This window comes from Chionomys nivalis, chromosome 21 (assembly GCF_950005125.1).
Source record: "Chionomys nivalis chromosome 21, mChiNiv1.1, whole genome shotgun sequence".
Taxonomy (NCBI): Eukaryota; Metazoa; Chordata; class Mammalia; order Rodentia; family Cricetidae; genus Chionomys; species Chionomys nivalis.
In genome coordinates, this window is record NC_080106.1 from 3,825,007 (window position 1) to 3,843,290 (window position 18,284).

The 18,284-nt window shown below is 47.1% G+C and overlaps 1 protein-coding gene across 1 annotated transcript; it reads right to left on the minus strand.

Moving 5' to 3' along the window:
• Positions 1–11,488: 11,488 nt before the first annotated feature.
• Positions 11,489–17,810, minus strand: Map10 (microtubule associated protein 10). The gene has a single exon (XM_057754369.1). It carries the CDS (start codon positions 17,722–17,724, stop codon positions 15,160–15,162), a length of 2,565 nt encoding a protein of 854 aa, XP_057610352.1. The 5' UTR covers positions 17,725–17,810; the 3' UTR covers positions 11,489–15,159.
• Positions 17,811–18,284: the final 474 nt, after the last annotated feature.

Below are 18,284 nucleotides of genomic sequence, written 5' to 3' on the forward strand. Positions count from 1 at the left end.
ATCCTCACCCCCATCTCTACGAGGATGTCCCGGGGAGTGTTTCCATCACACAGTTGAAAACCTATTTCACAGTCTGGTGGGTCTCACTGTCTAGAGACTTTTTCTCTTTCTCTAACAATTTTCCTTTCTTAATTGTAATCCATACTCTCAGTTTTACCACTGACACCATCATAAATACTGCTTAAGATTTGGGCAAAATCTTTTTTTTTTTAACTTCTCGTTTAAGATTGGGTGTTTAAAATACTGTTCAGTCATTCATGATCTTGTTCATTACTGAATTGCAATCAACACATATTACTGAAAACAAGATGATGCAGACAGAACAGCTGTGGTCCAGCCTGAAGAGTGAGGTCATTCTCTTGGTAAGGGAGTCCAGGGAAGAGCTGACAGTGGTGGCTCTGACCTGTACCTCCAGCACTTTGGAGGCTGGGGCAAGAATATGGGTGTAAGTTCAAGGCAAGCCTGATCTACATAATGAATTCCAGGTCAGCCAGGGCCACATAATGAGACTCTTAAAAAGAGAAAATGGTGAAAAGAGAACAAATGATCTTTGTCACCTGTCTTCATTCGTTTCCTTTGTGACTTTATCACATTAGGAGTTTAGAAGGTCGGGGCATCAGGCAGTGTCAGAGTGTGTGTCTAGCATTGAGAGGGCCCAGGCTTCAGCATCTGCAGTACCATAGAGAAAGAGATAGAAGGGGAAAGGAAAGAGAAGAATAAGGAAGAACAGAAACAGAAATAGACAAAGTGGCTGAAGTCTCAGGATGTGTTCTCTGGGATGTCATCACCTGCCTTCTCTGCCTCTTTCATCGTCTTTACTCAGTTCCTACCTGGCCTCAGGCAGGAGATAGGAGGGATGCACAGTGAGCTGGGCCAGTCGGTCTGGCCCTGACCGGATGGGAAATGAATTCCTGGCATCCACAGATCTTTATGGCGTAGTATCAAAACTTCAACACAGACAAAAAGGATCTGCAGCTGTGACGGGAAACACCAGCCCTGAGGCTGGCGGTGTGGATGCAATACCTGGAAAAATCTGAGAATCTGATGCGGGAGCTGTGTGTGGGTGGGGGTGTATGCAGACGCCTCAGGCAGAAGTGTGTGTGCAAACGCCTTAGGCAGAAGTGTGTGGGGGGGTGTGCAAACGCCTCCGGCAGAAATGTGGGTGTGTGGGGTGTGTGCAAATGCCTCAGGCAGAAATGTGTGTGGGGTGTGTACAGATGCCTCAGGCAGAAGTGTGTGTGCAAACGCCTCAGGCAGAAATGTGGGTGTGTGGGGTGTGTGCAAATACCTCAGGTAGAAATGTGGCTGGGGGTGTGTGCAAACGCTTCAGGCAGAAAGAGGAGATAAAAATATCCTTAGCAAAAGCAAACAGGCAAAGGGGCAGAGGCCTGGAGGAGGGTGCTCAGCCCAGGGAAGGTGGGGGGAGCTTGTGTGAGTGCCCTGGACTCTGAGAAGTGCTTTGCGTGATCTAAGGGATTCTGAACGAGCCCTGGAGCCAGCCAGCCTCTGCAGGAGGTTTTAGCTGGGTGTTGGCGGAGAGGGAGTCAAGGTCTGGGGTTGTTCTGAGGAGGTCTGTTCTGGAAGCAAGTGGGAGAGAGAACATCACTGGAGGGAGCGGCCACCCGCATACCTGACAGCATCTTGTACCTGCGAATGAGCCTGCCCCTGAGAATAGGCCCGATTTCTACATTTTTAAGAAATGTAATTGCTTCTTTTCAAAGGAACATCTTTAAAGTGACTGTTCAAAGTGTTCTGACTGATGTGTTATTTTACTGGTACCAGCGTGTACCGCTTTTACTGCATAAAGACCTTCTTATTTAATTGGCGATATTAATTGTACAAAGTAATGGGTTTCACGGTGACATTTCCACACATCCACACGGTGACATGGATTGGGACATAGAAGGCTCTAATGGTCTCTGAAGATCTCATATCCAGTCTCTTTTTCTGTTTATTATGATTTCTTGTAATGTATGTTCCACACCTTGTGTGTGGAGTTTACAGGACGCCTTTGTGGGGTCCGTTCTCTCTTTCTAGCTCTTGCTGTCTTTGCATGGGTTCCAGGGACGGAACTCAGGCCACCAGCCTTGGGTCTCTCCACCCACTGAGCCCTCTTGCCACTCCCACAGAAGAGTCTCAGTGCCTGTGAGCGTTTAGATGGGGTGTGTATCTCTGTGTGTGAGGAGTGTGAGTGCACTTTGAATCAGAAATGTGTGCACACAGTCACATCTGATGCAGGGAACCTTCTCTAGCAGGAGCCTGGGCCTCTGAAGACATCATTTATGTCTAGGTAAGAAGGGTGGCTGTCACCTGTTCCAGGTCCACTGTGGTGTGTTCTTGGGTTGTATATAATATGTATACATCTTGACACCTGACACTTCCTCCACCTGCATCTGGTCCCTGCGTAGCTCCTGGTTCACTTTCCTGAAGTTCTAGAAGGATTTTTCAAACACAGTGTGAGAGGCTCTCTCTCTCTCTCTCTCTCTCTCTCTCTCTCTCTCTCTCTCACACACACACACACACACACACACACACACACGGGGGGGGGGCTCAAAAACAAGGTGGTGGCACCAGGCACCCAAAGAATGACAACTAAGGTTGTTCTCTGTTCTCAACCTGTACACACACACACCAGCGTGCATCCACACAACATGCATACACGGGTACACCCACACACACTTACCTACCCCTACCACATAAATAAGCAGCCAACAACACAGGGTCCTGTGATTTCTGGCAGTCCCAGACTCTCCCAATCACTCTGGGCTTTTCTTGGAGAGATCTTAATTCTCTGTCTTCACATTGTCTTGGTCTGTCTTGTAGGAGGACATTCAGCAAGCAAATTTCACGTCACCTGTCAACCTGCGCAAATTGACCTTCTGGAGTGCCTAACTTCCGGGAGAAAGTCGACTATGGGTGAGCACAGGGTGCAGCTCACGCTGGTCTTAGGAAGCAGGGGTCAGAGTGAGGAGAACTTCATTGTCTCTATGCTTCCTATTAAAGACTCTTTACTGTGCTGGTCAAATCTCCAGTATGCACGCCTCTTTCCGTGCTTTGAATTATCTTCTCAAAACACAATTACAAGCAAACGAATACTTTGAGTTCCCAGACAATAAATGTTATAGAGATCTGGAGTTTACCATTAAGTTTTCATCCCCCTTCCCCTCTTTCCTCCTCCCTCCCTCCCTCCATCCCTCCCTCCCTTCCTTTCCTCCCTCTCTCCCTCCCTCCCTTCCTCCTTTCCTTCCCTCCCTTCCATCTTTTCTCCTTTCTTTCTTATATTTTTAAACAAGGTCCTACTGTATCCCAGGCTGGCTTCAGAGTCTAGCTCTACCTGCCACAGCCTACGGAGTGCGGGGATAGCAAATATGTATTACAGAGATAGATTCTGGGCTACTTTCTAAAAAGATTATATAATCTTTTGTATAATCCTCAGCCCTAGCAAGATATGAGAGTGTTCAAATCACAAAAACTTAGAAACATCAACCATTATGATACAGGGGCCAGAGAGATGCTTTAGCAGTTAAGAATGCTTTCTGCTCTTCCGCCAGCATCCACAGACAGCTGTGTGTAGCTCCAGTCACAGGGGGTCCGGCGCCCTCTTATGGCTTCCATGGCACTGCACTCAGATGTACACACACTCTGTTGAGCATCTGGTTCTGTTAGTCATCTTCACCGACTTCCCCCAGGTGGATGCCTCTGCCTTTGAGGCCATGTGTGTGCTATTCGGACGCAGCGGAACACATTGTGTGTAATATTGGAACCATAAGGCATCCTGCTAAAACATGTTGTCTCCAACACAGATCAAGTTGCTTGGGTCAGTAACAATGTGGCCAGATGGCATGACCATGCCAGTTCATGTTGCTAGGTTACCAACACCCTGTACTGTCTGAGTTGTGACTGCACATCACCCCAAAGCCTTGGGTGCACCATGGGGATTTCACTTTTATTCTCTAGATGTATTAGTGATTATATTATTGTTGTTGTATGTGCGTGTGTGTGTGTGTGTGTGTACATGAAAGTGGATCCCATGCTGGGCAGAAAAGGGAAACTCCAGGATTTGGAGTTACAGGCAGCTGTGAGCTATCTGACATGAGTGCTGGGAATTGATACCAGGTTTTAAGGCACAGCACATGCTCTTACCTATGGCCCATCTTTCTAGCCCTGGGACTTCACTTTTAATAATTAATTTTAGAGGTCTGTCTGTCTGCATCATAAATAACTCTATTAATAAGTATCCAACTCAGTATCTTCCATGTACTTCAAACCTCTTTATTGAGCACCATTAAGAAGCAACAGAAGAGTTGGATGGTGGTTCACGCCTTTAATCCCAGCACTCGGGAGGCAGAGGTAGGCAGATCTCTGTGAGTTCAGGGCTAGCTTGGTCTACAAAGTGAGTTCCATGATAGCCTGGGCTACAAAGAGAAACCCTAAAAGTAAGAAAGGGGCTTACCAAAACAGATTTAATGCAGGACCTAGAAAAAGCAAAACCATGCAATGTTTCTCTGAAAGTCTTTCCTTCCCTCCGGTAATTTAGACTGAACTACACTGGTGCATTTGCTCTGGCTGTGTTGAATAATTTGTCTGTGTGTTCCTATTTGTTTACTCAATTCATTTTTCTTTTGCTTTTTTATTGGGTTAAAAATAATTTGCTTTTACTTATAAACTATAAGAATCCTGTCTCGGTAGCCTGCCTTATTGATTTCGGCTTGTAGTTGTCAGTACTTGATGCCCAGGAAACAAACTGAGCTCTGGAGAATTCTAAACTTCAGTGGCAAAACTTAAGATCAGCTAAAAAAAAAAAAAAAAAAAAAAAAAAAAAAAAAAAAAAAAAAAAAAAAAAAACCCAGGTGACTGGAGCCCCTGCCGCGCTCCCAGAGAGTAACAACCTGGCCTTTGCTGCCAACTGCTGTACAGAACATTACATATACTTGGCTTCCACCCAGGACTCTCAGGGCAAGCCTATTATGGGTTAGATTTCTTGAGCATTATTAGGTGCTGGGATTAGGTGCTGGGAGGCAGGCAACGGGAACTTGGAGGTTATTTTTTACTATAAAAAAAGCTGGAAGCTTTTAGAAGAGGGAATTTGGAGAAATTTACTGTCTTCTTAAAAAATAAATGTGTTTTAAATCTCAATACAGATAAAGCTCTTTGAGGAAGGTCATTGTGCATTTGGTTTCTCAAAATAGATGTTCAGCTATTAAGCAAGACAGAAGGTCAAGCCGACCCTGTGATCCAGCTCATTCGTTTGGTCCCGGCCCGGGGGGTTATGTTACTAAAACAACATGCTTCCGAAACAGCAGAAAAGGCATGGTAGTCAAACACTGGGAACTTCACGAAGGCTGGATCCTCAGACAGCACTGAGGGGGGCACAGCAGGGCCACGTGTGACCTGGAGTGAAGTCCACGTGCTGTACTGTGACCTGATGTTCTCTAAAGAAGCTGCACCTCTGTTAGACTGTCTGACCTTGACCAGCTGACGTGTGACAAAATTAGCTTGAGCCATCTTGAGCCCTTTAATGGCTTTCCAATTACCTTGACTTTTGTGTCTGACCTACCTTCTCGGAATGCCTCGCTGAGCCCAGCCGACCTCTAACAGCCACTGATCCTAAAGCTAAGGATAGTGTAGGGCCGCATGTGCGAGCCACAGAAGAGGCGGCTCTGCTTTGACGTGGGCCACCTTTCTGCCCCGATGATGTCACTGAGAAATGCCTCGATTTATATGGTTCCTTTGTTCTGTGACCACAAAACCTCATACGCTCTTCCACAGTGAGTCTTGGCCTTGAGGATACTCGAATCTGCCTTCCCTCACCAAAGGCACTTCTGTTTGAGCCAGGATGAACTATAAACTATCAGTTCATTTCCTCAGAGCTTCGAGTTTCCATAGACTTAGGATACGGTGATCTGGAGGCCTGCGTGGTGGTTTGGAAATGATTCTGGTTGTGCTGATTTCTGGTCCATACTCCTGTCGGCATGAGTCTGAGGACTGGGGCACAGATGTGAATCTCTTCTCCACCCTGGAGTCTTACCGGCCCCTGGACTTTCTCTGACAAACAAAATGAGGCCGGTGACAAGCCGGGCCAGTCCTGGGACTAATAGCCAGATGTGGTGGAACATTATTTTAACTGGGTAAAGGTGTGTTACACTTGTTTCTGCTGCTTTTGTTAACGATGCTAAGACATATTTACATTTGTTTGATTAAATAAAATTAACCTGGGCTCAAGAGGCTGAGTCAGCAACTAGCTGACAGGAAGTGGTAGGGAGGAACTAAGTGTAGGGAGGGCTTTTTATGGGGGTTGACCAGAAGGATGCACCTCTTTTTCTGGAGATGCCAGCAAGGAGAGAAGATTAGCTACTTGCTATTCAGCCTCTCTGAGCTAGGAGGATTTCACCTTAACCTTTGAACCCTGAGTTCTCTATATAGAAGGATAAATATTTAGATAGTTTTCTTTAGCGGCTGCAATGTGGCCCATGTGGTTGAACTGCAGAGTTGCAATTGCTGTTTGGGAGAGCAGTTACTTAAGATGCAGCCACTGTATTGAATGCAGGAAAAGAGAGAGGCTTTGCACAGCCAGTCCCTTCTCAGGAACAACCTGTCCCCACCAGAACTGGCTTAGCCTTTGGTGCTGGAGCTCATCGGGACATGGTGCAGGCTCCTCCTGACCTACAGCTGGCCGTGGAAGCAAGGATGCCCAACTGGGATGCAGATGTCCCAGGGACCCTGGCAGCGGGGCAGAGGCATCTTGTGGGTGCCTGGAACCTTGAGAATTCAAGAATTGCCACTAAGAAAAGACAGATTCTTATAGCAATAAAAAAATAATAAAATAAAAATGATAGTTCACTTATAAGAAAACGTGCCACCCGATCTGTTAGAAAATAAATGGAAACCACACAGCACAGCAGGACCATGGTCATTCATCCTCGGGGCTTATATCCCACAGGATGTTGAAATGCTGTGACCTTCCGGCAGGTGCTCTGGTGATGGAGCACAAAAGTTGCAGTGTGGCAGTTGTTGCCTTCCCTGAATTTTATTCTTTGTGTATCTGTGTATTTTTTCTATAATAGTATTTTTTATTGTTTTTATTGAGCTATGTATTTTTTTCTGCACCCTTCCCTTCCTTTCCCATGGTCCCCATGCTCCCAATTTACTCAGGAGATCTTGTCTTTTTCTACTTCCCATGTAGATTAGATCCATGTATGTCTCTCTTAGGGTCCTCACTGTTGTCCAGGTTCTCGGGGATTGTGAATTGTCAGCTGGTTTTCTTTGCTTTATGTCTAAAAGCCACTTATGAGTGAGTAAATATTATATTTGTCTTTCTGGGTCTGGGTTACCTCACCCAATATGATGTTTGCTAGATCCATCCATTTGCCCGCAAATTTCAAAATGTAATTATTTTTTTCCTCTGTGTAGTAAGCACTCCATTGTGTAAATGTGCCACATTTTCCTTATCCAGCTTTAGAAGTGTTTCTTTGACATATGAGGGTGCCCTTGTATTTGGCACATAGATGTTCAGTATTGAGATTTCCTCTTGATGGATTTTTCCTGTGACAAATATGAATGTCCTTCTTTATCTCTTTTGATTGATTTTGGTTTGAAGTCTATTTTGTTAGATATTAGGATAGCTACACCAGCTTGTTTCTTAGGTCCATTTGATTGGAATTTTTTTTCCTAAGCCTTTACTCTGAGGTGATGTCTGTCTTTGAGGTTGAAGTGTGTTTCTTGTATACAGCAGAAGGATGGATTCTGTTTTTGTATCCAATCTGTTAGCCTGTGCCTTTTTATAGGTGAGTTCAGCCCATTTATATTAAGGTATCTTAATGACCAGTGATTGCTAGTTCCTGTTATTTTAGTTTTCATTATTGGTGATTTTATTGTGTTGTGTTTTCCCTTCTTTGGGATTTGCTCCTGTGAGATCATCTATTGTCTGTATTTTTGTGGCTTGTCACCGAGAATCCTTGTGCTCTCCCCAGCTGTTCATTCAAATCAAGAGAACCCTTTCAGATCTTTCACCGAATAAAAGGGGGAAGTTAAAATTTAATCAGAGTTCCGAAATGAATTATTTTGGTTGAAACTAAGAGACTTACAAATCCAAAAGAGTCCCCCCCCCTCCCCCGAATGCTGGGAGAAAGAAGGGCGGAGTCAGAGAGATGCCATGGAGCTGCCGCTGGAGATAGACATGCTGAAACTTTGCTGGTAGGCCCTGAGCTCATGGTGATATACAGATTAATAGAAATGGGTTAAATTAATATGTAAGAGTTAGCCCATAAGAAGCTAGAGCTAATGGGCCAAGCAGTAATTTAATTAATATAGTTTCTGTGTGGTTATTTCAGGGCTAAGCAGCCAGGAACTAACGAGCAGCCCCCCACTACATCTCTCTCTCTCTCTCTCTCTCTCTCTCTCTCTCTCTCTTTCTCTCTCTCTCTCTCGTGTGTGCCTGTGTGCGCCTGTGTGTGTCTGTGGGTGTGAAGACCAGAGGCTGACACAGGGTGTCATCATTTATTGCCCGCCACCTTTTTGAGACAGGGTCTCTCACTGAAACTGGAGCTCCTTGACAAGGCTAGCCCCACTGACCAGCAAGCCCCAGGGATCCTCCTGTTTCTGAATCCCCAGCACTGGGGTGCCCATCGCCACGCCCAGCTTCTCACATGACTTATACTGTCTCATACTTGGACAGCTGGCACGTTACCAACTACACCACCTCCCCGGAGCCTACACTCAGTGTTTTGTTTAAAAGTGGGTTGTGATGGCTAGTTTCATCTTGTTTTATGAGATGAAGGCTCACTAGGTAACTCTGGCTGGCCTGGAACTTGCTATGTGGACCAGGTTGGCCTAGAACTCATAGAAATCTGCTTTCTTCTGTCTCTGGAGTGCTCCCATTAAAGGCGAACATCACGATTAAACTGCACAATGTCTAGTTTTAACTGTTGACAAAACACAATCTAGAATCACCTGGGAAGAGTCCTGTGAGGGACTGTCTACATCAGGTTGGCCTGTGAGCACGTCTGTAGGTTATTATCTTCATTATGTTAATGACATCAGAAGATGCAGCCCACTGTAGGCAGCACTGCTCCCTAGGCAGAAGATGCTGGATCATGTGAGTGTAGAGTGTGACCTGAGCATGGATAGACGTGCGTGCATTTGTTCTCTTGCTGCTCTTGACCATGGATGAGATGTGACCGGCTGCTTCAAGTTCCTGCCTTGACTTCTCCAGTGATGGACCGTATGTAACCTGGAGTTCTAACCTGAGTAAATCCTCTCTCCCTTAAGGCTGATTTTGTTGAGGTATTTTATCACAGAAATGAAATGAAAGGAAGACATGGGTTTTCTTGCATAACTGAAGAGCTCAGGAATTACCATGTTTCAGACACAAAATTTAGACTCAGCCCTTGGACTCAGAACCTCATTTTCTCATCTCCCCTCCCTCCCAGTGTTGGCCCCATCTTCAGGGAACTCCCTCTTTCAAGCGTTTCCATGGTGACATCCAATGTCCTCCATCACTTGAACCCTCTGAGACAGAGAGGGGCTTCCCCTGAACATCTTAAAATACTTCCTGAAGAGGAATCCCATGCCCATCCAATCACCGTTCCCACGGAACACACTAGTGTTAAATCAGGGAAGAGATTAGACCCCAGCATCACGATGCTCAGGGAGAAGGTGAGGGGCTTCCCCGGAGGAAAACAGTGGGGAACTATTTCAGCTGGGGCGAGCGCAAGGAGTCACGGTGACAAGCCACAAAGATGCTAGCATTCCAGAAGATGATGAGTAAATGAAGACTAAAAAAAGATGTTTAGAAGATATCCCTGGCCACGGCATCCCTCCTAGAGCAGCAAGAAATAAACCAGAGAGAGACAAAATGAGTGCAGGACTCAGAACACGCAGCACCTGGCAATCACAATCACCTGGGAGGAAACATCGCAGTGTGTATGATTAGTAGGACACTCCCCCTTCCTTCAAATATGGTTCTAAAACAGGATCTTTTAACGTTTTCCTCCTCAACCCACACTTTTGGAATTCTTACAGTTTTTAAGGTGTGTGTGTGTGTGTGTGTGTGTGTGTGTGTGTGTACAAGCACAAGTACCCAGGGAAGCCAGAGAGTCGGGTCAGATTCCCTGGACCTGGAGTTGCAGGTGGTTGAGTCACCCCAGAGGGTGCTGGGAGTCAAACTCCATGACTCTGCAGAAGCAGCCGGTGATCTTGGCTGCTGAGCCATCTCTACAGTCCCAGAATTCTTGAGTTTTAACCACATCACTCAGCCCCATTGGTCTTGGGGACTTAGACTCGGGGATCTGAGGTTTCAAAATAGTTTTCCTGGGACAGAAATAAAGGTAATAATTTGATTAGCATTTGAAAGGCTTTTCCGTTGGGTTTTCATGCCTGTCTTTGTTTTTCTCTTCCCTTTTCTTCTTGAACATATATAATGGAAACCATCTTTGTAATTATTCTCAAGTGCCGAAACTTTCATCTCCACTGTGTAATTGAATTTTTTCTCAGCAGCAAAGTGGTTTTCTGGATCCTCAGCAAACCTGGAGCATAAATGCCGGTCTTTCCCATGGGGAAGAGACAGGTGGGGGGCAGGGGGAGATAGGTAGGGGTGTGGGTGTGTGCATGTTCTACAATTGCTTCCTCAGTTTGGTTTCCATTTGCTGTGGCCCTTTTAAGGAAGCACCATTTGATTTTGTAAATATTTAAGTACTCATACATTTAAGTGAGCATTTATTGAGTGCATAAAGGCAACGCCCAGGCACAAAGCAGGGTGGGACAAGGAAAAGAATGAACATTAAGGTATGGAGAGAATGTTCCCCGCGGAAAACTGACAAGGAGTTGCTTGGTGGAGCGGGAACACGTTTTATATCCATTAATCTTGGGGCACTGATGGAGTAGACTGAAATGTCGGGGAAGGCAGTCACTGGTTTCTCTGTCGCTGTCAGGGGTTGAGATGACTGGGCAGTCTAGACCGTGTGCAAGAGGAGGAGAGGGAACTGGAGTGGAGTGTTCACTGCAGAGCGAAAACAACGGAGGCCAGAAGTCAGGGTCTGAGGGCTTCCCTGGGAGAGAAGCCAGGGGAGTGCACAGTCAGGACAGTTCCGGAGAGAGCAGGAGGGAAGGTGTGTGGGCGAGTGAACCCACACACCCGATACCCGAGATGGGGAGGGGAGGAAGACAGATACAGGGGTGGCTCTAAGCCCTGGAGCAGAGTGGCTAAAACCAAACCTCAACAACTTTTTTGCTTTTAAATGCTTTATTTTAAAGCTTTAAGCTTTCCACATTCTATGCAGACTATAACATGAAAGACTCTCAACTTTAAAATATTGGACGCAGGGATCCACTCGGCATCTCCAGCCAGATAAAACCAGATCTACAGACACTCAAAGAGATTCTATTACAGAGCCACACAGAAGAGGCCGGAGCCCTTGGCGGAGATGAGGGACAGTGGAGAGGACAGATTCGGGAGGAGGGCTGTGGAGACAGACGATCCATGACAGCGCTGGCCATGCCTGAGTCTGGAGCCAGGACGGAGTCTGCCTGTACACTCGGCACACCTACAGCAAGAAAGGAGGAAAACAGGAAAACTCCTGGAAACTTCCTGGTCAGCTTAGCCTGGAGCAAAAGAGACCTCGCCTCCAACAAGCCGAGGGCCCACACCTCAAGTTTTCCTCTGAACTCTATGCATGCTGTAGTGCTACATTGTGCACGCACGCGCACACACAGGAGAAGGTGGGGAACCAGGAGAAAGTTCTACAACCTAAAGATAGTACAAGACAGGACAATCAAGACAGGAATGTAGACAGCGGTCACCATCAGAAAGTCCCCTACTTCAGTCAACCGCCTAACAGATTAAAGAAAGAGAATAGGATTAGGTCAGGACATACAGAAAGGAGCCTGATAACTGTCTTCACTGCAGTCCAGCATTAAAGATGCTACAGAAGCAGGAAGCCATCCTCATTTTCGGAAACTCTTTATTTTCTATTTTTAAAACGCTGTTCCTATTATTTTCGTTTCAGGGCTCAGGACCAAACTGATCACCCTGCACACACTAGGCAGACATTTTACCACCGAGCGGCTACTCCTGCCCCTGGTATTTTCATTAATTTTCTGGGTTAATTCTTAATTTCATACTTCTCCTGCTAGTTCAATGGAATTTGAAGACATATTTCCTTTTCTCTACAATGAGGGCAAAACTCCGAGTTTTCTGGGACTTTTTTTCTCTACATTGGATATGCAGTGATAGATATAAGTACCGATTAAAGAACAAGGAAGCAGGGCTCCTTAAGGCTTGGCACTGTGGCCCAATGGCAATCCTCCCAAGGTGTTTGTGCCGGGCACAGGCAGGGAGAAAGTCAGGCAGAGAGGATGTTGGTCCTTGACCAAGCAACTTCTCATAGAACTGCTCTGGGGTTAAAATGAGAACCATCTCACAAGTCTTGGCTCACAAAGTGCCATTCTGCATAGCTCTGTGTGCTTTAACGCAAATGAAAACATGAACAGCCCGCGAGATTGCTCTTTGGCGCCAAGGGCAGTTTAACTCAACATATTTAAATACTGTGCTTTGTTATGACATCTCTTCACCTTGCCAACAAAAATGTCATAATTAAAAAGTCATTTTCAATTTCTAGTCTTGACCTGTTCATTTGTTGCAAACAAAAGTCTAGTCCCTAAGTCTAACTCTGAAACAATGCATTCTGTACATGAAGAAAAAACACAAACCAGGGTGACTCTCAATCAGGAGCTACAGGGCATGACAGAAGTTCATAACAGATGCTTCTCCTACCCGGAGAAGTCACCACCAATGGGCATGTGAATGACGGGTAGACACGTGGTGTGTCTCTGTCCAGGCCTCTGTATCTACAGCAACGGTTCAAAGGACTGAACAGACAGCCGCCTCCTCAGCTGCATACAGAGGCAGGACCAGCACTGTTTTTGTTGCTCACTTTGCTTCTCTGTCCCAGGGGCTGGGGCTGCGTGTGCAGCTCAGTGACAGAGCACTTGCTGGGCATGTCCAAGGCACTGGGTACCATGCTCAGTACTGCTGTAGCCCCTGTCACCTCGGTCACTTTTGCTATCTGGCCTGTTTGAAAAGTTGAGCTGCAATAGACCAGTGAAATGGCAGAGCCTGCTATTCATGACCCTATTCGTGTTTCAGTAAATTTAACCATATAAAATAAAATCAGGCTTCATATGTAACACCAACTACGAAGGTATTTAAAACCTAAGCCACACAAGGCCATATTGGAGGCCAGACTGTAGCAGGTGATTTAAATACACGGTCACAGCATCTCCCTTAGAACAGCCCTATGAGCTACACAATTTTAGAGACAGGTTCCCTGGTCTGGCCCTGCCCCACTGGGTAATGTCTCAGCTCTTATACCTTCAGCTTTCACCCTGGGGTGTCACCTCCCTCACCTATTCCCATCCCAGAGGCAGGGAAGAGGCAGGGAAAGCAGAGCTGTGGGAGCAGGAAGCTAACCAGTCTCACTTTCCCCCCAGGCAGGAAAGAGAGAGAACAAGAGGTGGAACAGAGCTAAACATCTGCAAAGCACCCCATGCTGTGATGTACTTCCTTCCGCAAGGCTCTACCTCCAAAAGGTTCCACAACCTCCCCAAATAATGCTACAGACCAAGGACCAAGTGTCAAATACAACTTAGGGGAGATGTTTCTCACTCAAACCACTACACTATCTTTGATGATTCTTTTAGTACTTATATGTTGCCTTTTCCATGGGAAAAAAATGACATTAAACATTTGCACAGTTCGTGTCTGAGTACCAAGCTATGTCTTATGGATTCAAAATACAGCATAGATTTTATATTTACAGACAAGGAGAAATCAGTCTGTAGCATAAAGTCCTTTTCCATTTCCAGACTTAACTTCTGTAGCTCTGAGTAATTATTTCTGGTATTTTACAACACTCCAAGGCCATGACTTACTGATGCTCACTCACAACCATCCTGTCCTGGCCCCACCTCCCTTTGCTGGACAGTGTACTTGGAGTCTGAGTCTCTCTACAATCTGGAACTTTTCTTGTGCAGCAAACGCCCATCTCCACTCATGTATCCACAATGGCCCCTTATCATCATCACTGTAAATCCTTTCTAGGATCAATTGCTCCGAATATGCTCCTATAACTGTGTAATTGTTTATAATAATTTATGTAATAAAAGAAAAACCAGGGCTTTGTCTCACAGGTCCCAAAGCATCAACTACATTAAAAAGTCTAAAAGTTACAGCATAACACAGCTTACATGTATTATACTCCAATGCCTACAAGTATCTGAACACAGCGTGAAATCTGAAATCAATGAAGGACATCCCGCAGAACTGATGGCGAGGGTTTATGGTAACCAGCTTTTCCACGTTACAAACGAACAATGAGCAACCAGAAAACACGGCATAAACTGTTCACAAAACTATATGGGATGAAGCCTGACTTTGTTCTCCTAAACGCTTGACTATACTTGAAGGCTGTTTAAACTCAGTGAAATTAAAATATTACCCAAATACGTTTCCATTAGGGAGAGTCCATGCTTCTTGTTAAGTGTTTGTGCTACAGCCTTTAGTAAGCATTTTAACTGCCAAGGCTTTTATTCAGCAACTTCATAAATAAAAAAACAAAGGTAATATTGGTGTGTAAAATAAGACAGGATTTATCAAGAAACCTAAGTTCAAATCAGTGCAAATGGAGTATATTCATACAAAAGGAAGACTAAACAAGAGGAGAGGCTGTCACGAAGGTCCGTAAGCCAAAAGCGCCTAGCAGCAGACGATCACAATTCCTCTGCACCTCACACTCTAACACATCCATCTGTTACCAGATTTATTCCCATTAAGAACCGGTGCTGAACTCACGTACGAGCGCTTCTTTCTACAACGGTGCCTAGAACGCCGACTTTAGATTAATCTGCACTGCGAGGCCGATATCCGCAGAGTATACAGACATACTTTTAATCTTGAGCATCTCACAAAAGAATCATTCTAAGTTTAACAGTGACTCTGAGTAGGATTGGCTTGAAGGGTAAGGCACTAAACATCAATGACAAACTATGTACATCTCCTAAAGACCTACCACCACGGACGTACGCCCTAACGTCATGTAGGAGTTATAACGTTTCCTCATGATCAGCGCTTATCAGTTAGAAACTAGCTTTCGAAAGTAGCAAACTTCACACAGTGTATCCTGGAAGTTTATTTATTACTAATTCACAGATGTCTCTGCACTGTTTGGAGAAGTTCAGTGGCCCAAGATCATCTTCCTCCTCTTGGAAGTCAGCTGACTCGCTGTTGTCAAAGCCCTTGAGTTCTAGCTCGGACAGATTAGATGGTTCATAAGAACTCACTTGCGATGTCCTTGGTGACTGGCTTTTCTCAGAGGACCTGCGGCCAGCTCCTCCTTTAAGTTTAGTGGAGCTGTCCCGACCTGTCCTCATGACCTTTGAACTACCTGTACTCAGTGCATCTGCCTGGTTCTCCTTTTCATTTGTCCACTGTGATGAGAAGTCGCTGGTGGAGCTACTGGAGGCTTCCTCCAGACTCCTACAGGGAGTCTTCAGTACATGGGATCGCTTATGGGAGCACACTGGGGAGCCAGCAGAGAAGGGAGGGCTGAGCACGTTCAGCTCGCTGCTGGTTTTCCTTGTGGACAGCCTTGCCTCACTGGACTTGCTTGCCTGTGAACCGTGCTGGGCATTTCCTGGCCCTGTGCTGGAGCGAGGAGCCAGCAGACTTCTGCTGTTATTCTCAGTCATGCAGAAGTCTTCAGAATAGCAAGGGCTGGCTAGCTCTTCCTGGTACTCTAGCTCTGAGATGCTCTTGCAGGAACTGTCTCTACTGGCTGCTCTGTTGACGCCTGCATCAGAAATCACAAGGTCCGTGACTTTGACGTGGGTGCCATCTTTCCCCTCCTCCACAGTTTGGTCAACTGCAGGATCCTGTCGGGAAAGCCCTGGGCTTTGGACCAGCATTTTGGATGCTCCTCCCAGAATATGTGAAGGAGGGAATCTCGCTGGGATGATGGACTCTATGGGACCCACATCTGCTTCCAACCAAGTGTCGCTGGTTCTGTTCTCACTCTGCCCCCGTTCCACTGCTTTAGATGTATTTGTACTTGGCTCATCAAAGCATGTGCTGATTTGCCTTGAAGTATCACTACCTTCAGCAAAAGACCCACTGGAGTCAGAAGGCTTCTCGGGCGGCTGTGGTGGCATCTGGCTTTGTGTTGCCAAGCTTGGTACTTTCCCTTTCCACGATGGGACCCGAAATTTTGGTCCCCCAGTTTGTATTTGTGATTTTCTATACTGTTCTCTCTTTTCATGGACAACCAGCATGTCGGGATTTGTCTGCTTTAGACGCAGTCTTAGGGTGTTCGTTAAGCCATAGAGCAGCCTCCCCTTCGCGGCTCTCGGGGGAGGGCTCCCACTGATCTTCTCTGAGCGCTTACCTTTAGGGTTCTTTTTAGGCTGAAGACTCACGAGCTTTTCACTTTCTCTCACAGAAAGTTTGCTGCTCTTTAATTCTGACCGAGATGTGGACTTGGCAGAAGGCTCTGGCCCCTTGTGTTCACCGCTGTACAACCAGGCCAAGTGGGGGTGAACCTGAGCGGGACTTGCCACGGGCTGGTTGCACAGCAAGGACAGCTCAATCAGCAAAGCGTTCAAGAGCGGCAGCTGTCTTATTGCATTGGCTGTATTCTGTTCAGTCTGGGGACACGCAACCTCATTCACTGCACCTGGACCCTGCGTCTGGGGAGGATTGAGAAGCACTGGAGGGCTCTCCTCCATTGCAGATCTTGTATGTTTCACCGGGTGTACGGGAGGACCTACAGGTTTAGTTTCGGGGTAAATGCCATCCGGCTCCTCAGGTCCGTTTCTCTGAGGCTCAATAGTGATTTCAACCCTAGCAGGAGGTGTCTTTTCCTGAATCTGGTGAGTGTAATACAGAGGAGGAGGGCAAAAGGTGTTGGTTTCAAAGTCCAGCTCGGTGACCTCCGGGCTGAGGGGGCTGGCAGTCCTCCCGCTGGGAGCCGGTGAACAAGGGGCAGAAGCCACGTCCCCAGAGCTGGCCTTACTGTGTAAGACTGCTTCTTCCCAGGTCTTCTGGACAGCTGAGGGGTCTGAGTCCCCTGCAGACCAGCTATTGGTATCCTTGGGGCATGGCTCTGAGGCACACTGTAGGCATCTGACAGTGGCTTCTCTGGTGCATGGCTTCGAGGTCTCCTGGGTAGGTGGCTCCCACACCTCCATGGCCTCGGAGGTGATACTCTCAGGGTTCAGCGGGCCCTGCAGCTCCGGAACCCCCGGGGGAAAGCGTCCCAGGTCAGTTAGGCGGTAGAAGAGCGCCAATTCCCCGACGCGCTGGGCCGCTGGACCGTGCAGGGTGTATTTACCGCGTCGGCCCTGGGAGGCGACGAGCAGGATGTCGCAAGCACCCAGCAAGCACGGTGCAGATGCTGGACCCTCGGGTAGCTGCAGCACCGCTGCGCGCAGGCGCGGGCGATGCAGGGCGTCAGGGCGCAGGCGTAATAGGCAGGCCTTGCCGCGTCCGAAGTCGATGGTGCCGCTCCGGGGCTCCCGCGCTGAAGCGGCAGAAGGGAGGACGAGCAGCGGCGGGAAGTCCAGCAAACGAAACGCCACAGCGGGGTCTCCGGCGCACGGCGCCAGCCCGAACTCCAGCCGCACCCAGTCCACCAGCAGCTCCAGCGAAAACAGCCGCCCGGCCGCCGTGGCCGCCATTGCCGTTGCCCTGGGCGACGCCACCAGCCCACCTGCCAGCCGGAAGCCAAAGCGAGAGTCCCGTAGACGATTGCTCTCTCGCGAGATTTGATTGGCGGCTCCTGGGATACCCCTGTGAGCTCCTTTGCCTCAGACTTTAGCTGGGGCAACTGGAAGACGCTAAGAGATTAGATGTAGCAAAACAGTATTTTTTTTTTTAAAAAAAATTATATTGTATCACTGCAGATCCACATCATTATGGATCATATATTGGGAATAAATGGACCATTCTGCCAATTCCAAGTCTCAGAGCCTGCTGACCAGTGGTTGCAGTGCACGCAAAGAAAATACTGACCTGTCAGAGGCGGTGCGATGTTCTCTGTCACTGTCTCCTTTGTCTCTTCTTGGTCCTGTCACACAGTGATTACTACCAGGCCACACTGCCCTCACTAAACTTCTTTCTTGAAGCCTTCTTCTCAGGAGGTTTGGCCTCAGCCTCCACCTGACAACCTTGCATCTCCCAGGCGCAGAAAGACTCTGAATGTATCCGGAACATCACACCCTAACCCTGATCAAAGTCC

Bases quoted from the DNA above. Each gene is read 5' to 3' on its own strand.
- Map10 (XM_057754369.1), bottom strand. From the start codon at position 17,724: ATGGCGGCCACGGCGGCCGGGCGGCTGTTTTCGCTGGAGCTGCTGGTG.